We start from the raw sequence: 21,296 nt of genomic DNA, 5'->3' as shown, positions 1-21,296 counted from the left end.
GATGGTCCAAGTGCTTGGGCCCCTGCCACCCATGTAGGAGAGATCTGGATGAAGTTCCAGGCTGCAGGCTTTGGCCTAGCACAACCACAGCTCTTGTGGCCATTTGGGGAGTAAACCAGCAGATGGAAGATCTCCCTCTGTCTATCTCTGCTTTGTAACTCTGCCTTCTAGATAAATAATTTTTTTAATGTTAACATATCACAGACATGTGCAGACAATACTTTGTCAATGACAGAGCACAGATGTGGCGGTGGTCCCCCCAGACCACGATGGGGCTGGAAACTACCACTTAGGGGAGTCGCAGCCGGCCCCTGAGGCTGCAGCTCAGTGTGCCCCTCCTGCGTGTGTGGCAGTGCTGGTGTGAACTAATCGACTGCACCGCTGGCCACACGGCACACACGGCTACCCACAGTGCATAACTGGTAAAGAAAATAAATGATTATATTCTTGGGTTATGCATTTCATTTTTTAAGGATTTATTTATTTTATTTGAAAGTCAGAGTTACATAGAGAGTGAAGGACAAGCAGAGAGAGAGAGGTCTTCCATCCACTGGCTCACTCCCTAATAGGCTGCAACGGCTAGAGTTGTGCCAATCCGAAGCCAGGAGCCAGGAGCTTCTTCCAGGTCTCCCACATTGGTGCAGGGGCCCAAGCACTTGGGCCATCTTCTACTGCTTTCCCAGGCCATAGCAGAGAGCTGGATCAGAAGTGGAACAGCCTGGACTCGAACCGGCGCCCATATGGGATGCTGGTACTGCAGGCGGAGGCTTTACCTGCTACACCATAGCGCCGGCTCCTAATTTTATTTATTTATTTATTTATTTATTTATTTATTTATTTTTTAAGATTTATTTATTTGACAAGCAGAGGGACAGAGAGAGAGAAAGAGACATCTTCTATCCTCTGGTTCATTCTAAAGGCCATCAGCTACTTCCTTCCCAGGCACATTAGCAGGAAGTGGGATTGGAAGTGGAGCAGCCAGGACTCGAACCAGCACTCTGATCAGGGATGCTCAAAGGCCTGGACCTCAGCTCTGCCCGGGAGCACCCGGGCAGTGGGCAGCAGGATGGGCCAAACGGGACTTGAGTGCCCACGCTGGGAGAAGCCCGGCAGGGAGCACCCAGGGAGGTTGCTGCCCAGGACAAAGCAGGAGGGTGGAGCAGAATGGGGGCAGAGGGAGGCCAGCTGTGGGAGCAACTGGGTCCTCAGCAGGGCCGGGTGGCCGTGCCTCTGCCCCAGGGTTCACAGCCCCGTCACACAGCTGGGCGACAAAACCCCATTCTCCAAGGGCTTGCTGTGGTCTCCACGTGGCTCCCGCCCAGGGGCCCATGTGCTGGCAGCTCTGTGGCACTGTGGCAAGGTGGCCAGGATGTCCACGCAGAGACCAGCAGGCCCGGGAGGAGCTGCCCCAGAGGGAAGAAAGGAGCGCTCAGGAGGCAGCCTGGCCATCCCACAGGTGTCTGGCTGGCGTCCCGTCTCACCGTGGACCCTCTCCTACCCACACACGCTCCTGCCACTCTGGCACCACCCAGCCCAGTGCTGCTGCCGCTGGCCCCAGGCCCTTAAGCCTCCGGAACTGGGAGCCAAATGGCCCTCTTTTCTTTGCCAAAGCCCCCACCCCTGGGGTTTTGTTATAGTTCCGGAAAAGACATCAATCAGAACCATGGCTGAGAGCTCCTAGCCTCTGACCCCACTCAGGCCCACCGAGCCCAGGGAAGAGCTGAGACCTCAAGGGCTGCGGCTGCAGGAGAAGAAAGAGCCCCCCATGCAGGGCCTCCAAGGAGGAGTGTATGGCCGACGGGCTGGCCCGGCTCAGAGCGCTGCAGGGCAGGAACCCAAGAGCAGAGGGGATTGGGGCCAAGGTGCAACACGCAGGATGTAGTCTAGCAGAGCCTGGGGAGGGGGCGTGGAATGGGCCCCTGAGGAGGGCTGCTCTGGGCACCTGTCAGACAACAGGGGTGCTCCAGGGGGAGGCTGGGGGATTGGCACCTCAGCGCCGGTATGGCACCCCCCACCTCCCAGGGCAGGCTCCTGGCTGCCCTCTGCCCCTGCAGGTGCAGGGAGGGGCAAGTGCATCCATGGCTTCTCAGGGCAGAGCACTGCAGTGGCCCTCCCATGCTGAGCTCGCAGTGGGTGGGCACACCTGGTGGGCGGCTGGCCTCATATGTGCCTCTGAGTGTGCCAGCACACAGGTACAATGACCTTCGGCCATGTGCCTTGGGTCAGAGCAGCGGCACTGGGAGGAGGGGTTGCCCTAGCCAGGACACGGGGCCGCGTGTTCTTCCTGTGTAGCATGCAGGAGGGGGGCTGGCAGCTGTTAGACCCCACTGAGTGCACCCTGTCTTGCAAGCTCAGGGGGTCTGGGCCTGTGCCAGCACAGCCTGTAAGCCCCCTGGGACCTGATGGGGTGGCCTCTTGGAGGTGTCTACTCCAACCCATCAGGGCTGGGCAGCTTGGGGTGCCCTTGGGGTTGAGCCTTTTTTTTTTTTAAGATTTATTTTATTTATTTGAAAGACAGAGTTACAGAAAGAGGTAGAGACAGAGAGAGAGAGAAGTCTTCTATCCACTGGTTCACTCCCCAATTGGCAACGGCCGGAGCTGTGCTGATCCAAAGCCAGGAGCCCGGAGCTTCTTCTGGGTCTCCCACAAGGGTGCAGGGGCCCAAGGACTCGGGCCATCTTCCACTGCTATCCCAGAGCAGAGAGCTGGATCGGAAGAGGAGCAGCCAGGACTCGAACCTGCGTCCATATGGGATGCTGGCGCTTCAGGCCAGGGGTTTAATCCACTGCACCACAGCACTGGCCCCAGGGATAAGCCTTGAAATACAAATGTGCCTAATTCTGGTGATTCCGAATACAAGCGAAATGCTATAACACTTGCATTTAAGATAGGCATTGCATAATATAAAGAGGAACAACGAAATACATGATCACAGTTTAAAATGCCAATTTTCTTTACTTGGAATGATATTAGGAAGTCAATTTAAAACCCTTGTCAGGTTGAGAGAGAGACGGAAGGGAGAAAGCCAGAGGCTTGATACACATTGTTATAGCTCTGTTCCCTGCATTTTGAACAAAAGATCCTGTATTTCCATTTTGCGCTAGGCCCCAGGAGTTTCATACCTGCTCTGCCTACGGGCCAGCACTCCCCCAAGTGGGGGGCATGGATAATATCCTGGCGACCTGGAGACAGCCAGATGTTACAAGAGGTACTAACAGAGTGCACCTAAGGAGACTGGTTCCCGGGAATTCTCCCTTCATTCTTCCCTTGCAGACACCCTGGAGGGGCTAAGAGAAACCCCCGCTGCTGACCACAGCCCCTGGCAGCCATGGCCACACACAAATGCAGTGAAGGCTCAGAAGGCTGGGGCAAGCAAGGCAGAAATGGCGGGGGGGGGGGGCAAGGGGGCTGGGCTGGACCATGCGCCACCATGTCAGCTGCCAGAAGCCACCTGAGGGTATCTGGGGCAATGGCTGGGTCGCCCCTTGGGGTGCCTGCACCCCACATCACAGTACCTGGTTGGAGTCATTTCCTCTGCTTCCAATCCAGCACCCTGCTGATACACAATGCCAGAGGCAGTGGGGGTGGGGGGCTCAAGTAGTTGGGCCCCTGCCACCCATGTGGGAGACCTGGATTGAGTTCCTGGCCCCAGCTTCGGCCTGCTCCAGCCCTGGCTACTGTGGGCATCTGGGCAGTGAACCAAAAGATGGAAGACGGAAGATGGATCTCTATCCCTCGCTCGCTCTCCTCCCCCCCCCCCCGCATTCCTCTGTGTATGTGTGTCTGTCTGTCTCTACCTTTCAAATAAAATGAAAATAAATAAATAAATAATTTAAAAAACTATTCCAAACAGAACAAGCCAAAGGCAAACAACAAAAGTGGAGAAAATATGCCCACACATGTGACGGACAAAAGGTCCCTTATTTGAATATGAAGACTTTCCAGAGTTAACAAGAAAGAAACTAAAACCCCAGGAAGCTAAGGTGGGTCACAGGTGCACACACATACACACAAATGGTCTCAGTTTAAAAAATCTACACATTCCTAAGGATCTAAGCTCATCTGCCCTATAAATCCAAGGTGCATCAGGAAAATGCAGCCCAGCTGTGCCACCCGGTTGTCACAGCTGCAAAGGACTGGGGGGCGGGCGCGATGGGCACCTGCTCCCAGGAGCACCAGCAGGTGGCGCCCTGCCTCAGGGAAGGCCCCGGCGCAGGGAGCCGGAGTAGCTGCCCACCTGTGGACCTGTGAGTGGACTTCTAGGAAGCGAGTTTGAGGAAATGACTACACATGAATGGCTGCCTCAGTTCTACGGCGGTCACCCAGCTCGCGGCATCTCTGACCTCTCACCGGGAAATGGGCTTTGTTCCCCGAGCAGGTCCTGCAGCGAAGCCGGTCCGGACAAAGGACGCGGCGGCCACAGCGAGGCGGCCAGCGGCGCAGTGCCGTGCCGCGGTGAAAATGAGGCGGTAGATCACGGCTGGGAGAAAACCCTCGCGTGCCTTCATAAATCTAACCTAATGTTCCTTCGTAAATAAAACATCATCTGTGTTAAATATAGAACGTTTTAATAAGCAAAAATGTTACTTTTCGAGATTTAAGGAGGAGAAGGAGCCTGGAGTGGCGAGGGTGCCAGAATGGGTTGGAGGGGGTGGTGTCAATGCTGGGGGATCCTCTGCACGCCCAGGCGGCTCCCACGAAGCACACAGAGAGCAATCCCAACCTCTCTGGCCTCCAGAGAGTCTGAGATGAAGACGGGGTACCTCCACTCATCCCCTTTCCTCCATGAACAGGGACAAACTGTCTTCCCCATGCGTGCAGAAAGGAAGCCTCAGCCCGAGAGACGTCTCGCCCGCTCTCACTCCCTCGCCACAGAGACCACTGTGACTGGCCCTGCCGCCTCTGGCCTCCCTCCCAACCTTGCCTCCTGCCTGCCATACCAGCCCATTTTCATTTCTCCAAAGGGGCCCCAGGGCCTTTGCATCACCGCTCTCTTAACCCACAGCCCCCCCACAGGCACCACAATGTCAGTCTCAGCTCCAGGGTCCTTCCCTATGTCCTTGCTGGCTGCCCACTTCCTGCACGGGAGCTGAATAGCCCACTTTTCCCAGTCCTGCTTCCTTCTCCCTGCTCTTTATCATTATCTGAAGTTTCCCTGAGCACTGCCTGGGGCCCCTCCCCAGCAGAGCCTGGGAACAGGTTCTGGGTCCTGTCTCACTCACAGGAGTAGCCCTGGCCTGGACACAACAGGGCAGGCCGTGGAACAGAAACAAAGCATGCTCCAGGGCTCGGGGGCCCATGGGCACGCCCTGGCTCAACTCGCTGCCCAGGGTGGGCTGGGTAGCCCCATCCCGCGTTGCAGCGGTGCCTTCTGGGACAGGGGGTTCCAAGATTGCCATGACAGGGAAAGAGAAGCAGGGAGCATCCTTGCACATGGGCCATTAGACAAAACTGGCCACACAGCCCCCAGCTAGCTGCAAGGGAGGCTGGGAAGCTGAGTGGGGAACAGGGGTGTTGGATGAACTTTACCTGTCTGCCCCTTGCCGGGACCCCTACCTCAACCAACCTTTCCCCATAAAGAGATCCTCAAGGGTGCCCCGTAGGCCAAGCTCACCCTCGCTGAACAAGGAGCCACAGGGGGCTGGTGCTGTGGTGTAGTGGGTAAAGCCACCGCCTATTGTGCCAGCATCCTATATGGGCACAAGTTCAAGTGCTGGCTGCTCCACTTCTGACCCAGCTCCCTGCTAATGTGCCTGGGAAAGCAGCAAAAGACCGCCCAAGTGCTTGGGCCCCTGCACCTACATGGGAGACCCTGAAGAAGCACCTGGCTCCTGGCTTCCGATTGGCCCGGCCTTGGGTGTTGTGGCCATTTGGGGAGTGAACTAGTAGATGGAAGATCTCTCTCTGTGTCTCTCTCTAACTGCTCTTTTCAAATAAATAAAATAAATCTTTTTTTAAAGATTTATTTTATTTATTTGAAAGACAGAGTTACAGAGAGAGGTAGAGACAGAGAGGGAGAGGTCCTCCATCTACTGGTTCACTCCCCAAATGGCCACAACACCCAAGGCTGGGCCAATCGGAAGCCACGAGCCAGGAGCCTCTTCTGGGTCTCCCATGCGGGCGCAGGGGCCCGAGGACTTGGGCCATCTTCTACTGCTTCTCCAGGCAGAGAGCTGGATAGGAGGAGGAACAGCCAGAACTAGAACCGGCACCCATATGGGATGCCGGCGCTGCAGGCCAGGGCTTTAACCCACTGTGCCACAGCGCGCCGCAGCGCCGGCCCCAGATAAATAAATAAATCTTAAAAAAAAAAAAAAAAAAGAAGAAGAAGAAGAAGAGGGAGCCAGAGGCTACTGGGCACACCCAGGGTGGGGCCAGGCCTGCCACCGCCCACCGCAGCCCCTCCCTCTGAGTCTACATCCCGGGCCCCAGCCATTGGGACCCCACCACATCCTGCTTCCAGAGCAGGATGGCCCTCATCTGGGGACAGGCTAGGGCCACAAGGTCAGTGGTGCTGGCCAGGCCTTCGAGGGCCATGCAGGGCTGTGGCCCCAGGGTCCGCCCATATCAGGGTGGGCGGGTCCACTGTGCCTGGATCTCCCCAGACTGTGCTGTGCTGATCAGTGCAGGAGACACTCACCACACCTACAGTTTCAATCCCAGTGCAAGTTAATTACGGATCAGTTACCCACCAGGAGACAGGAGTAAGGAGTACACACAGGGACATGGAGGAATGCCAGCCCTTGGGCACTGTCCCACAGCATGGGCAGGGCTGTTTCTCCAAAAACTAAACCTGAGGTCCACCACCGCAGGGCCCAGCAAGGCCCTCCTGGGCATCGGCCCCAGGAATGGAAACAGGATCTCAATCGGACATCCACACACCCACAGTCACAGCTTTGCTCACAACAGCCACGAGTCAGGGGCAAGCCCGGTGTCCCTCCAGTGATGAACAGATGAACAGAATGGAGTGGGTGGGGCTGGCGCTGTGGCATAGTGGGTAAAGCCACTGCCTGCAGTACCAGAATCCTATATGGGCATCGGTTCAAGTCCAAGCTGCTCCTCTTTCAGATCCAGCTCTCTGCCATGGCCTGGGAAAGCAGTAGAAGACGGCCCAAGTGCTTGGGCCCCTGCACCCACGTGGGAGTCCCAGAAGAAGCTCCTGGCTTCAGATCAGCTGCTCTGGCCATTACAGCCAATTGGGGGGTGAACCAGCAGATAGAAGACCTCTCTCTCTCTCTCTACCTTGCCTTTCTCTGTGTGTAACTCTGACTTTCAAATAAATAAATAGATCTTTTGTTAAAAAATGAGGTGCATACCCAGTTGGAATATTACTCAGCCCTGAAAAAGAAAAGACACACACGCACCTCGAGGGCCAGCACTGTATGAGTTCACTTACTCAGAGGGGTCATGTTCATGTATGAGTTCACATACTCAGAGGGGTCATGTTCAGAGGCAGAGAGTACAGCGGTGGTGCCAGGGGCTGCGCTGGTGGGGAGGGAGGAGTCAGTGCTTAAGGGGACATTCCCACGGGATGAGAAGGAAGCTGGAGACAGAGCATGGTGCTGGCTGCACGCTCGGCACCACGGAATGCGCGCTTCAACATGGTGAAGACAGGAACCTTTATGTTCTGTGTGTTCTACCACAGTTAGAACATTCTACTGGGAACAAAGTCATTCAACATCCAGGTCTTCATTCGCACCTGCCACATGCCAACTGAGCTAGAGCCAGGGCAGCTCAGGCGCCACCGAGTGGACAGGACGGGACGAGCGCCTCTGCATCACCACCAAAGCTCCTCTCTCCAGCAGTGCCACCTGCCCATCACCTCTCCTCCCAAGACCACCGCAGAGTCCCATTAGCCTTAGCTCCGCCTTCTCCTGGACTCCTGGACGGGCAACGCCAGCTGGAACTTGCCTGGTTGTGGCGGGGGGAGTGGAGCTCAGATCCCAAACACGCACCCCCACCCCCGAGTCTCCCTGAGCCCCAGGATTCTGCCATGCCGCTGGCCCTACAGGATCCGCCACTATGTGTAGGACAAGCACACGTCCAACAAACGTTTTGGAGTAAATGCACATCTGTGTGCCCGGGAAAAATAGGCATGGGCCAACCACTCTCTCTCAACTGCTGGATTTATCCCTAGGAATCTTGCTGTTGTTGTGATGATAACCTGTAACTTTAGAACTTTTAAGCGGCCAGCACTGTGGTGTGGTAGGTTAAGCCTCTGCCTGCAGTGCTGGCATCCCATATGGGCACCAGTTCAAGTCCCGGCTGCTACACTTCTGATCCAGCTTTCTGTTATGGCCTAGAAAAGCAGTAGAGGATGGCCTAAGTCCTTGGGCCCCTGCACCCACGTGGGAGACCCAAAGGAAGCTCCTGGTTCCTGGCTCTGGATCAGCCCAGCTCTGGCCGTTGCAGCCAACTGGGGAGTGAACTGGCGGATGGAAGACCTTTCTCTCTCTGACTCTCCCTGTTACTCTGCCTCGCAAATAAATAAATATATATTAAAAAGGAGAAAAGGATAAAAAAAACTTTTATGTTTCTCATGCTTTTCTAGAAACTCACCGTCTCATTATCCAAAATGGGTACAACTGGCTCACAAGAGTATGAATGAACCAAAGTCGACTGCTAAAACAGAGAACCTTCTAGACCTCGGAGCAGCTGCCTGTGACAGGGACCTTCACACCAGGGCAAAGGTGGGCCTGGCCCCAGCCTCGCAAAGGTGGATGCCCGACTCCCAGGGAAAGCTTCTGCCTGCACTGTGGCTGAGCTAATTACCAGCGGCGTCACGAAAGCAAGGCTACACTTCACTTAGAGACGGAAGACACACCCACCTCCAATATCTCATCTAACGCTCACAACACATCCCCCAGATGGAAACCATGGGGTTTGGCTGTGTCTGTCCCCACAGGTTCATGAGCCAGGAGCTCAGGCCCACGGTGTGGCGAGGTTGGCGGAGGCCAAGTGAGCGGGAGGTGGTGGGGTAACTGGGGATGCTGTCCTTAGAAGGCACTGTATCTGTGGAGTGAGTGAGCCGTTCTTTCTGGAGGGATCTGTTAGAACAGAACAGCCTGTCCCTCAGGCCCCTGTCTGGCTGCCCATCTCACCCTGTGATCGCTCCCTCCCACACGCATGCCTGCTGTGATGTCACCCACCACGAGGCCCTCGCCAGAGGCCAAACAACGGGGCCACCAACCTTGGACTTCCAGCCTCCGACACTGTGCTAACCAAACCCCGCCAGCACCCAGGCCCTGGTGTGGCCTTGGTCACTCCGCCTCATCACTCTAATGACGTCCCCCAGGGCCAGCTGACTTTATCAAGGAGAGGGGTTAGCTGTGGCTCATGACTCCCTGGAGGCCTACCGTCCCTCAGTTTGGCCTCGGGGGATGGCATTGTGGCTGGCAGAGTGCCAAGGTGGCACAAGATACCCGATGGCAAGAGAGAGGGTGCATGTGTGGGCGTCTGTGCCACCAGGTCCCAGTCACAGGAGCTGCACCCTGGTGAACTAAGCCACTCTGATCACCCCCAGAAGGCCCCGCCTATAAACACCATAACTGAATTAAGTTTCCATATAGTCGAACCCGAGCAGGAAATCTGGTGGAGCGATGCAAAAGCGACTAATACAGAAATTACTGACCCATTTCAAAGATGAGAAAACCAAGGCTCACAGACTGCAGCGGCATTCCCACCAGCACAGCTGGAAAAGGTGAGAGCAGAAGTGGACCTGGACTCTAATTCCAAGCACAGTCCTGTTTTCTACAGAGTTACAAGACAGTGTAATGCTTGGCGGGGAGGCAGGGGTGAGGGAGACAGACAAGATTTTACGCCTTTTCGTCTTACAGGTTCAGAGCAAAGATTTCTGAAGATGTTTCCTGATTCACAGCCAGCACACAGAGCTGGCACACAGCCACCCATTAGGAGCTCAACACGGCACTCATGCTTTTATTATTATTATTATTATTATTATTATTATATTAAATGCATCTTCAAAATGAATACGAGATTAAGTGTGGCCACGGTCTGCAGAATTAAGCACACACTTCAGAAGCAAAAGCCCCCAGCCCACTTTGCAGGGGAAGAGGCAGAGTTGCAGAGGGGGCGACGGCTCGTCCACGCAGGCCAACAGCAAGGTGCATGCTCAGCGTTCAGCTGCCTCAGTCCTCCCTCCTGCCATCGCTGGTTCTTCTCCCAGGGGGGCCTGGGGCTCCGACCACGTGCCAGTGGGTCCCCAGGAGCTCACCACCTGGCTCAGAGAAGCAGAGCTGAGTGCCCCTTGCTGCCCTCCTGCAGCCAGATCTGGGAAACACCTCGTGGTGACACGCTCCATTCTACTCTAGACCTTCCTGGCCGCCATATCCAGCCCTCTGTAAGTCCTGGCCTCGGCTCAGACTGCTCCCCACCAATCACCCACCCAAGGGTCCCTCAAGTTCAAGGCCACAATGTCCTTGACCAGGCTCTCTCTGTCCCAGCTGGACGACGCTCCCTGGACGCCTGCATTTGGAAGGCTGAACACCCACATCCCCAGAGTGGCTCGGGTCAGCATGAGCCAGGTAGAGAGGAGGGGTCTCCCCACTGCACACAGCAGGTGCCCAGCCCGTGGTGAGGGCCAGCCCTGCCTCACTCAGCATTGGGCAGACAGGACAGGCACCCCAGGAGACTCAGGCGACACAGGAACCCTCATTCAATAGCCCAGGCTCACGGGGAGAAAGGAACCCCCTCTTCAATCTTCAGGCCCTCTGACAACATCAAGGGGAAGTCGGGACTGGCGCCTGTCAGTTCTAACAGACACTCGGCTGCCTCTTCACAGGAAGCGGGCTGCGGGTCAGAGCAAACATCAAGAGAACGGGTACGCTGACGACCGTGGAGCGTGAGAAACGGCTTTAGCCCGCCAACAGGCTTGCCGAGGCAGAAATGCTGCCCCCTTGTAGGTGAGCGCACTGAGGCTTAGGAAGGCTGGGGACGCTCACGCCTTCTCACCTGGGCACCCCTCCCCACCCCAGAGCCTCTCTGGCTCCGCCCTCCCCCAGCCTCGCCCTCCCCCCCCCCCCCCCCCCGTCCCCCTGTCAGCCCGCCTCCACGGCCACACTCACGATGTTCATGAGCGTGAGCAGGTACTTCTGCACGTGCTCCTTCCCGTGGAACTGCACCACGGAGTCGTCCACGCCCAGCAGGACCTCGATGTTGTAGTCGTCGTCCGTGGCGTGCCTGCGCGCCCTCCGCCGCGAGCTGTTCACGCGCTCCTCCATGACGCCCAGCGCTCGGCTGAGGCCGTCCAGGCTGCCTGCCAAGGCCCCTGCAAGGGAAGGACCCAGCCTTCAGCGGCAGCCAGGCTCTCTGCAGGATGCAGCTCAGCACAGCGCCCTGAACTCAGGTGCCCGTTTCACAGAAGAGCAAGCTAGAACCAGGGACGGGCAACGGGGACTTGCCAAGCGGGCTCCCACTCCGCAGGCTCAAACCAACACCTCGGTGGCTTCAAGGCTGGCCCTTTCCCCAGCTCCTAACAGCAAGGGCCACGGTGCCCCTGTGAGATTACCACAGCTGTGGGAAGCCCGGGGCTGGCACCCAGGAACAGAGGTCAAAGCACAGCCCAGAGTGAGAGTGGGCAGAGCTGGGTCGCTCCACCTACTCGCGCACTCCCAAGGGGTGGGCATCCCAGGTGCCACGGCCCCATTAAAACTGGGAAACCAACACTCAGAGCGGATAGCTTATGTCCCACAGCCCAGCCCCCTCCCAGGCCTTCTGCTCAGGCTCAAGCCCCTCCTCCTGTCCAGGCCTCCCCCACCCCCCACCGGGTGAAATGCACCTGCCACTGCTGCTAAGATGGTGCATGGACCAAAGTGAGCGCTGCTCAGGACAGCTCCCCCAGTCTTCCCCCACAGGCCCAGCACTTGGCTATGTGGGCGGCCAGACCAGGACCCCAGGATGTTGTTCCCACAGTCCACAAAGCTGAGGCTTCTGCCTTCCTGCTGGGTCTGGAGTGCTCCTGGGACCCCCGTGCCAGTTCTCAGCCCTCCTCTGCAGCCCTCTGGGGGTGGCAGCGAAGCTGGGTGGGCTGGTGCTCTGCCATGGATGGCAGCCTCAGTCACACGACCCAGTGCCTGCCGAGCCTGGGTGCCAGGGCCCTGGCTGGCAGCCTCCCGAGGCAGGCCCTTACTCCAGGGTCCTGCTTCCCTGAGGTATTCCCGGGGCGGGTGCTCCGAGGCTCCTGTCCTTGGGAGCACTAAGAACCACACATGACATCACCAACCCCTGGGTAGGGTCTGGGTCCAGCCTCCCTGCAGCCTGGGTATGGGGGGAGAGCCCAGCCCAGCTGTCTCTGCCCCCACCATAGCACCTCCACTCTTCTCATTTTTCCCCTCTACCCACCACGGATAAGAGCAGGGGCCACACCATACGGGTCAGGGCAGCTCTGACAGGCTCTGGAGGCGGCCCAGCCACTCACCCAGCCTGGCACCAGGTCGCCCCCTCCACCTGGCCCCAGGCACACATCTCCTCGTCTAGTGCTGACCACTAGGGTCGGCTTGGGGTCTCAGGTGTGAGGCCTTGTCCCCATTTCACAGCTGGGAAGACCGAGTCTCAGCCGGGAGCTCTCGCCTTCCCCCTGCTGCTTGCCTCAGAGCTGCAGGTGGGAGGCAGGGGCTGCGGTAGGCAGCACCCTGGGGAGGAGTGGAAGTGGAAGTAGATGAGGGCTTTGACAGAGAGGAGCAGGCAGCTGGGGGCAGGGCTGAGCAGCGGCCTAGGTTTCTGTCCCTCACGCTCACACACATGCACATACATGTGTACACACATGGGCTTGCACACATGGATGCACTGGCAAGTGCCGCTCTGGGGCCGGCAGCCCCGGGGGCAGTGCCCGTACAGAATGCAACCACTCGGCTCAGCAGCCCACAGCGGACACAGGGTCAGCCCTGTACTCCCTGGGGACATGCCGATGCCTTCCACCTTGCCAAGGGGGCTGAGGAATTGCCGCTCTATTTTTATACATTTATTTCTCTGCCTTTCCCACGAGCAGGACAGCTGCTCACCTTCAGAACCACCTTGGGAGGCAGGAAGACAGTAATTTCCACAGAGAACTCTTCCCCTGGGAAACAGACTGGCTGTTCCCTTCCGCCCCTGCAAGTGGAGGGCCCCACACAGGGCACAGCCAGGCCACGGAGGCCCCTCGGCAGGGCCAGCAAGGTCTTTAAGAAACACCCAATTTGGTTGACAGTTGAAAGCTGCATGCGTTCACGTTTAAAAAAAATCTAGAATATTCCATCTCTCTTGAGAAATCAGGAGGTAGGGCCACCCCCGGGGTAACCTTGGTCTATACACTGAGGGCCTGGGTTACTGCCGTCTGTCTGCCACCTCCTTCCATGCGTCCTGTCCTCGCAGGCATCACTGTGTGCCCCCGACCCTCACCCTGGCCGGGGCTGGTACGGGGCCCACCGTGAAGCTGCTTAGGCAGGCACAGCCTCCAACTCAGCGGCATGCTACAGGTGCGTGCAGAAGGGCAGAGTTCTAAAAAGGCTTTGGAAATGTGATTCCACCTCAAGCAGAGTTATTAGTATTGCACCACTGTTTTCTGTTTTTTTTTTTTTTTTAAAGACATCTATTTATTCGAAAGGCAGAGCAACAGAAAGGGACATACATACACACATACACACATACACACATGGGGTGGGCGGGGGTTAGGCGGGGAGTCTTCCATTCACTGGGTCACTCCTCAAATGGCTACAACAGCCAGGTCTGGGCCAGACTGAAGTCAGGAGCCAGAAACTCCATCGTGTTTTCCCACATGAGTGGCAGGGGCCCAAATATTCAGGTCATCACCTTCTGCCTTCCCAGGCCCATCAGCAGAAAACTGGAAGGGATGAAGAGCAGCTGGGACTCAAATCAGCACTCTGATTGGGGTGGCAGCATTGTAAGCTGTGGTTCACCACAGCACCAGCGCCAGCTCCAGGACCCTACCTTTTCCATCTGTGACTAAAGAGCGCACTAGTTCCCGGCATTCCCTGTGTCCGGGGACCCTTCCTGAAGGCAGCAGGAAGCATCCACAAGCCGTCCCCACTTTTAGAGTGTCTGGAATGGAAGAGAAGGCTCCCAGCAAAGAACCCATCAGCAGCCTGGTGAGAAAACCGGATGGGGGGGAGCAGAACTCCTCCGCAGGGAGTGAGGAAGCCACAGCCAGGCAGGGAAGCAGGGAGCAGGCAGGTCAGAGTAGCCAAGATCACCTACAATCCTAGATGGCAAAGCACACTGCCTGCACCCCTGAGTGCGAGGGCTGAGGGCTGCACCTGCCAATGTCCTGGGAGCTGCCCAGCCCTCTCAGGATATGTGCTCTCTCAGCCATCAGCCAGGTCCCCACACTGACTGCACCCTGTTCTCACGCTTGTCCCCACTTCAGTTATGCTGTGGTTTGGCTGTGGTTTGAATGCACCCCCCACCCCCTCCCTGCCAAGGTTCATGTGATGTAGGCTTGGTCCCCAGTCGGGTGGGTGCTGTTGAAGTCATGGAGCCTTTAAGAAGCGCGGCCTGGAGGAAGGTCCCAAGATCCTTGGATCTCCACTCTCAAGAATGGGTCATCACAGGAGTGAGTCGGGTCTTGTGGAACTGGATTAGTTCCCCAAGAGCAGGTTGTTCTGAGAGAGTAGCCGGGACCTTCTGTCTGGCTTTCTGTCCCCCGCATGTCCCACCACTGTGATGCCAACCTTGGCACTGTGATGCCGCCGGGGGACCCTTGCAAGGAGGCCAGCACCATGCTATCTGAGCCCTCCAGCCACAAGAACACAAGTCACAGGAGTCTCTTTTCTTCAAGAATTCGCCAGCATCGACGCTTGGTGACAGCAACACCAGACACGTGGCAAGGAACAAGAGGAGCAGAATGATAAGACAATCATCAGAGCCCTCGGTCAAACCACACGGCCTGGGGCCTGCAGCCAGGCCTTTGGGTCAGATCCTGTGGCTCCTGCACTTCCTCAGCACCAAGGGTTAGCCTGGGAAAGCAGCACACCAAGCCTGGCGACGCAGGATGTGGGCCTGGGTCTGCAGCCCCAGGAGCATCAGCAGCAGGCGCCAGCTCAGCAATGTCAAGGGCGCCTGGGTATCACCACCCCCTGTGCAATGCCTTGAGCCCCTTGGCTGGGCCAGCCCCTTCACCTGGATTGCCCTGTCTGCTGCTGCCCAAACTGAAGCCCCTACCAGGCCTTGCAGGAGCCCCCTGCAAGGCCCAGGAGAAACGATCTTCAGTCCTCGAAGTTGAGCTCTCGCTACCACTAAGGCTGCCCCCAGAGCCCCTGCAGGCAGGGACGCGCTTGCTCCCCACTGGCACCCGCCACCACTCACACGCACACCACTGGGAGTCAAGAGGCACAGCCCAGTGCCATGCACTGTGCCTGCTCCAGGCAATGACCTTGCCCTCTTTTCTCCTGCCCTTCGGATGTCAGCTGAAGTGTCAGCTCCTCAGGGAGAACGTTCCCTTATTTCTCCCTAAATTGAGACAGCCTCTCCCCAACCTTTCTCTCCATAGCCTGCCAGTAAGGCCCCATGGTAGGTCGCAGAGAGAGGCCATAGGGTCAGAAAACTTCCATTTCCCTACTGCCCCACAGACAGGAGTGTGGCAGGGATTCAGAGAGGGGTCAGGGTCCTCGTGGGAGCAGGGAGTCGGGCTGGTAGGATGGGCAGGTGCAGCAGGGCCAGGCAGGCCAGACTGGGGTGGGAGGGAGGGAGAAACAAAGTACAATGACAGGCAGAGGGCCTTGTGCTGGGACAAAACCCAGCTACGAATTACTTGTGCAAGGCACAATGACAGGAGTGGCTAAAACAAATGGGGTGGGAGGGAGGGGGAAACAAAGTACAATGACAGGCAGAGGGCCTTGTGCTGGGACAAAACCCAGCTACGAATTACTCGTGCAAGGCACAATGACAGGAGTGGCTAAAACAAATGGGGCGAACAAACACGTGCCATGTAACTGCCAACAAAAAGAAGCTGGGTGTTATCGTAGTCAGAGGAATCCACGACATTCAGGGGGGTGGGCTGATAAATACTCATGGCAAAGACAAGCAGACATACAGCTTGGGGCTCCTAACAGCTTCAGCAGGGCCCAGGGAGCAGTGCACAGTTACACATGCACTTTAATACAATTACTGAAAACATCGTATGGATTAGATAGGAGCTCACAGAAATACGTGAAGGTTCTCACTGAATAAGACAATCTGGTACTCAAACCCAACAACCAGAAAGCACGTACCCCCTTTTAAAAATATGTATTTATTTATTTGAAAGGCAGAGTTACAAAGAGAGGAAAAGGAGAGGAGAGGAGAGGAGGGGAGGGGAAGGGAGGGGAGGGGAGGGGAGGGGAGGGGAGGGGAGGGGAGGGGAGGGGAGGGGAGGGGAGGAGAGGAGAGGAGAGGAGAGGAGAGGAGAGGAGAGGAGAGGAGAGGAGAGGAGAGGAGAGGGAGAAAGAGAGAGAATCTTCTATCAGCCAGTTCACGCCCCAAATAGCCACAACAGCCTGTAAACTGGACCAGGCCAAAGCCAGGCACCAGGAGCTTCTTCTGGATTTCCCACATGGGTGCAGGAGCCCAAGGACTTGGGTCATCTTCCACTGTCCTCCAAGGTGCATTAGCAGGGAGCTGAATCAGAAGTGGAACAGCCAGGACTCAAACTGGTGCCACCCTGGGAAGACAGAGTTGCAGGCAGAGGCTGAAGACACCATGCCACAGCCTCAACCCCAGCACACCCTTCTTAAACATGTGTAGACCAAATTCCAAAGCTGATCACACCTTAGAACACAAAGAAAACTCAGAAATAGTGTCAACTGAGACGAAATCAGAAACAGCAATAAAAAGGAAACCCCTTAAACCTTAAAGGCAGAGCCAGCGTGTGGCACAGCAGCTGAAGCCACAGCCTGCAACACCAGCATCCCGTACTGAAGCACTGGTTTGAGTCTCAGCTCTGATCCAGCTCTCTGCTCATGCGCCTGGGTAAGCAGAGGAAGACGGCTGAAATGCTCAGCCCCTGCCACCCATGTGGAAGACCAGGATGGTGTTCCTGGCTCCCAGCGTCTGCCTGGCCCACACCTGGCTATTACAGGCATTTGGGGAGTGAACCAGCAGATGGAAGACCTTTTTCTCTCTCTGTCTCTCCTTCTCTGTCTCTCTCATTCTGCCTTCCAAATAAATAAAGAAACAGATCTTTAAAAAAATTCCTAAATTCCAGGAATCCAAAGCACCATTCTAATGAGCCCAGACTAAACAGAAAACAGATTCCAACTGTTGGCTCAAGTAGAAAACCTGAATAAATCATGACCTTGAGAAGTAGCTGGAAAAGCCCAGAGCCTTCCCAGTGGAGTTCTACCAAACCTCCACGGAACAGAAAACTCCCACCTTGCCTACAGTAGGGACGCAAAGATCAATACCTTGTGTGTTCATAGCAACACCAGCTAGAAAGCAGAGTGGAGAAAAGAGCTTTTCAACTTAGCAATGAAATCCACAAAATACCCAGGAATAAACAGAAATACTGGGTGTGTAAAGACCACACAAGAGTAACAGGACATAGTCTACAGGTGTACACCAATACAAAGGAAAAACCCCAGGACATGGGGACACGGCGACATAAGCCTGGGTGGGAAAGATCTGTAGATTTAACACCATCTCCACCACAGAACTGTGAAATCCAACGAAGCACTTCTGGAATTCGCCTGGAGACTATGCACGTGAGAACAGCCAGAGAACTGTGGAGGAAGAACAATAACCAGGCAGGTGCCTGTCTTTCAAGTTCACAGAACAGGAAATGAAATCGAGTAAGTGAGCGTCGTGGTGCTGGGGTCAGGAAAGACAGACGAACGGGGCTTCGCAGGAAGTCGCCACACAGGTCCACGCATGCACAGGGCTTCTGGGTGAAAAGCCGGATGGGACACACATCTAATGTATCTCCTTCCTGGCTGGAACGCCATTGAAACCTTAGTGAAGAGAGTTTTTAAATTTTTAAAAATCATCTAACTTATTGGAAAAGGAGAGAGACAGAGAGAGGCAGAGAGAGATCTCATCCTCTGGTCCACTCTCCAAATGTCCATATGGAAGAGGCTGGGTGGGTTGGGCATGGCAGGGACCCAAGTTCTTGAGCCATCACAGGCTGCCTGTACAGCAACAGGAACCCAGAATCAGCTGCAGAACCGGGACTCAAACCCATGTGCTCTGCTACGGAATGCCAGTGTCTCAATCGGTGCCCTAACTGCTACACTGAACGCGCACACAGCTTTTTTCTTTTTTAAGACACAAGCCAGAGGGATCAGCAGCAGAAGAAACGGCAAGGGAACAGTGAGGGACTGGGAAGCACGGGAGCTGTCTGCGATGATGGACGCTGAGGTGGGTAGGCGGAGCTGCTGCTCCCCTGTGTGCATCTCTGACTCCGCCAAAGCCCAGAGCTCAGGGCACCATGTCCCTCCAGAGGTAGTGGCGAGGGGTTAGCTGGAAGTGAGTTGCAGTTGGAGGCCTGGCAGTCTGTGTTGCAGGAACAGCCCCTTCTGTGCACTGGCATTGGTCTGTGGTTCATTCTCCCCCAGAAGGGTGGAAAAGAGGGTCTCTGGGCCACAGGCATCAGGTGTAGCTGAGGGTCAAGGTTCCACACTGAAGACGCGAGGGCTACACGGGTATCAGGACTCCAGCCACTCCCCTGACTGCCTCCCAGGATACTGTAGCTCAACCAGAGAGGAAAATGGGCGGGGCCCACACTGGAAGATGGGGAAGCTGTTACGGGCACTGTCTGAAAGCCGGAAGGAGCTGTGACATTCACGAGACGAGAACAGGAGAGTGATGGAGAGTTCTTTGAAATGAAAACCATATCAGGGCCGGCGCTGTGGCGTGGCAGACAAAACCGCAGCCTGCAGTGCTGGCATCCTATATGGACGCTGGTTCGAGTCCCAGCTGCTCTACTTCTGATCCAGCTCTCTGCTATGGCCTGGGAAAGCAGTAGAAGATGGCCCAAGTCCTTGGGCCCCTACACCTGCATAGGAGACCTGGAAGAGGCTCCTGGCTCCTGGCTCCTGGCTTCGGATCAGCTCAGCTCCAGCTGTTGCGGTCAATTGGGGAGAGAACCAGCGGATGGAAGGCCTCTCTCTCTCTCTTTCTCTCTCTGACTTTCAAATAAATAAATAAACAAATCTTAAAAAAAAAAAAAAGAAAAGAAAGAAAAAAAAACCATGTCAGCAGAAATGACCAACTCAGAGGCCCTGAATCTGGGTCATGTGGGAGGCCGTGGGGCGCTTTCTGCTCCTTCAAGAGAGGGCGGCTCTGTTTCCGGTAGGGCTGTAAAAGTCACCATGGCTCCGGGCAAGAGGAAGCGGAAAGCCGAGGCCGCCCTGTCGCATCCGTGGAGAAGCGGGAGAAGCTGGCAAACGGCGGGCAGGGAGTGGGGGAGATCGTCATTGAGCATTGCATGAGCTGACGCGTCTATGGGCGCAGCGCCGCGGCCCTGAGCCAGGCGCTGCGCCTGCAGGTGCCGGAGCTTCCAGTGACGGTGAACCCCTCCAAGCCTCGGAGGGGCAGTCTTGAGGTGATGCTGCTCTGCCTGGACGGCAGCCGCGCGGAGCTCTGGACTGGGATTAAGGGCCTCCCACGGAAACTCAAGTTCCCTGAGCCTCTGCAAGTGGTGGAAGAGTTGAAGAAGTACCTGTCTGAGAAGCTTGGGCAGAATTCTTCGTGCTGAGCTTTCTGCCCCTGGGATCTTGACGGGACATGGCCAAACTTCAGTCACGTGCCTGAAGCCACAGTTTCTTCCTCTCCAGAAATGATGGCTCAGTGTGAGGCAGCCCTCTAGTAAGGCATTGCAAAAGTTCCTGCATTTGGGCCGGTGCCGCGGCTCAATAGGCTAATCCTCTGCCTGCGGTGCCGGCACCCCTGGTTCTAGTCTCGGTCAGGGTGCCGGATTCTGTCCCGGTTGCTCCTCTTCCTGTACAGCTCTCTGCTGTGGCCCGGGAGTGCAGTGGAGGATGGCCCAGGTCCTTGATCATCTCCCAGAGCCCACTCCGCTCGGGACATCTTCCTGACCCAGGCCCGGGCACCCATCAGCACTTGGCCTGTCCTGGCTATGTGCAGGGAGGGGCTCTTCCTCCTGCTGTACAGACACTCACGGCTCTCAGCTCCCCCAGAGCTGCAGCTCAGCCACTTGAGCCAGGAAGCAGAAGGTGCAGAGCTGCCCCCACCCGCATGGGAGACCAGGAGGAAGCACCTGGCTCCTGGCTTCGGATCAGCGCAGTGCGCCGGCCACAGTGGCCATTGCGGGGGTGAACCAACAGCAAAGAAAGACCTATTTGTCTCTCTCTCTCACTGTCCACTCTGCCTGTCAAAAAAAAAAAAAAAAGAAGTTGCTGCCTTTGGATTGTTTAAATAAAGATTAAAATAAAGCAAAAAAAAAAGAAAGAAAATTCAGTGGGACGACTGGGAAGACAGAACTGAGAGATCTCTCAGTGAGATGGAGACTTAATCAGAAAAAAACAGGAAAGGAAGTTCAGAGGACCTAGCGAGAGAGCCATCAGCTAGAAAACAGAAGCTCCAGAGTAAATGGTTGGTGACATGATGCAAGAAAATGCCACCCTGGAAGGCAGACCTCAACACAGCAGCAAAACAGACTCACACCCTGGCGCGTCATCATGAGATTCCAGAACTCTCTACAAGCTTGGGAGGGAACAAGCTGATTACAGAAGTGCAGGGACAAACGGTTGGATTCAGAATGACTCTGACTTTTCAAAAGCAGCTAGATGAAGGAAAACAAAGGAGGAAAGCCTTCAAAACTGAAGAAAAATCATTTTCCAACTGGAATTCTGAACCCTGACAAATTTTCCAAAACAAGTATGAAAAATGGAACAAAAACATTCCCAGACCTGTAAGTCCTCAAAGCATTTACCCGTCAAGCACTCCAAGTAGTTAAGCCAGTCTCGTCCTCAACACTCAGGAATTGTCCCAGTCTTAGCCGTCACCATCTAAGAGGTAGTGAAGGATGCACTCCAGCAAGACAAAGAGGCAATCAAGCAAAGGGAAGACACCAGTACAGGGACCAGCAGCCCAGCACAGAAGACAGGACAAGGGCAATGCCCTGGAGGCTGACGAAGGGTGACATGGGGCAGCTGGGCCTCACTGCAGCCCTGCGCATCCAAGAGGCAGATGATCATCTCCCAGAGCCCACTCCGCTCGGGACATCTTCCTGACCCAGGCCCGGGCACCCATCAGCACTTGGCCTGTCTGGCTATGTGCAGGGAGGGGCTCTTCCTCCTGCTGTACAGACACTCACGGCTCTCAGCTCCCCCAGAGCTGCAGCTCGGCCA

General features: G+C 56.0%; 1 protein-coding gene and 1 pseudogene across 3 annotated transcripts in view; one reads left to right on the top strand and one right to left on the bottom strand.

Moving 5' to 3' along the window:
• The window catches only part of ADAMTS2 (ADAM metallopeptidase with thrombospondin type 1 motif 2), a 225,565-nt gene that overhangs the window by 76,837 nt on the left and 127,432 nt on the right, over positions 1 to 21,296 (bottom strand). For both annotated transcript variants that reach the window (XM_051833769.3, XM_051833770.3), the window contains exon 4: positions 11,085 to 11,287. In XM_051833769.3, the coding sequence (XP_051689729.3) occupies positions 11,085 to 11,287 (203 nt within the window). The remainder of the gene's footprint in view (positions 1 to 11,084; positions 11,288 to 21,296) is intronic.
• On the top strand, positions 19,296 to 19,815 carry LOC108178961 (selenoprotein H pseudogene; annotated as a pseudogene). The gene has a single exon (XR_016236484.1). The product of XR_016236484.1 is annotated as a selenoprotein H pseudogene (transcript).

The sequence above is a fragment of the Oryctolagus cuniculus genome, chromosome 6 (genome assembly GCF_051225735.1).
Source record: "Oryctolagus cuniculus isolate XC-2025 breed Fujian yellow rabbit chromosome 6, ASM5122573v1, whole genome shotgun sequence".
Classification (NCBI taxonomy): Eukaryota; Metazoa; Chordata; class Mammalia; order Lagomorpha; family Leporidae; genus Oryctolagus; species Oryctolagus cuniculus.
Note: the sequence above shows the minus strand (reverse complement) of the source record. Positions and strands in the feature narration are given on the sequence as shown.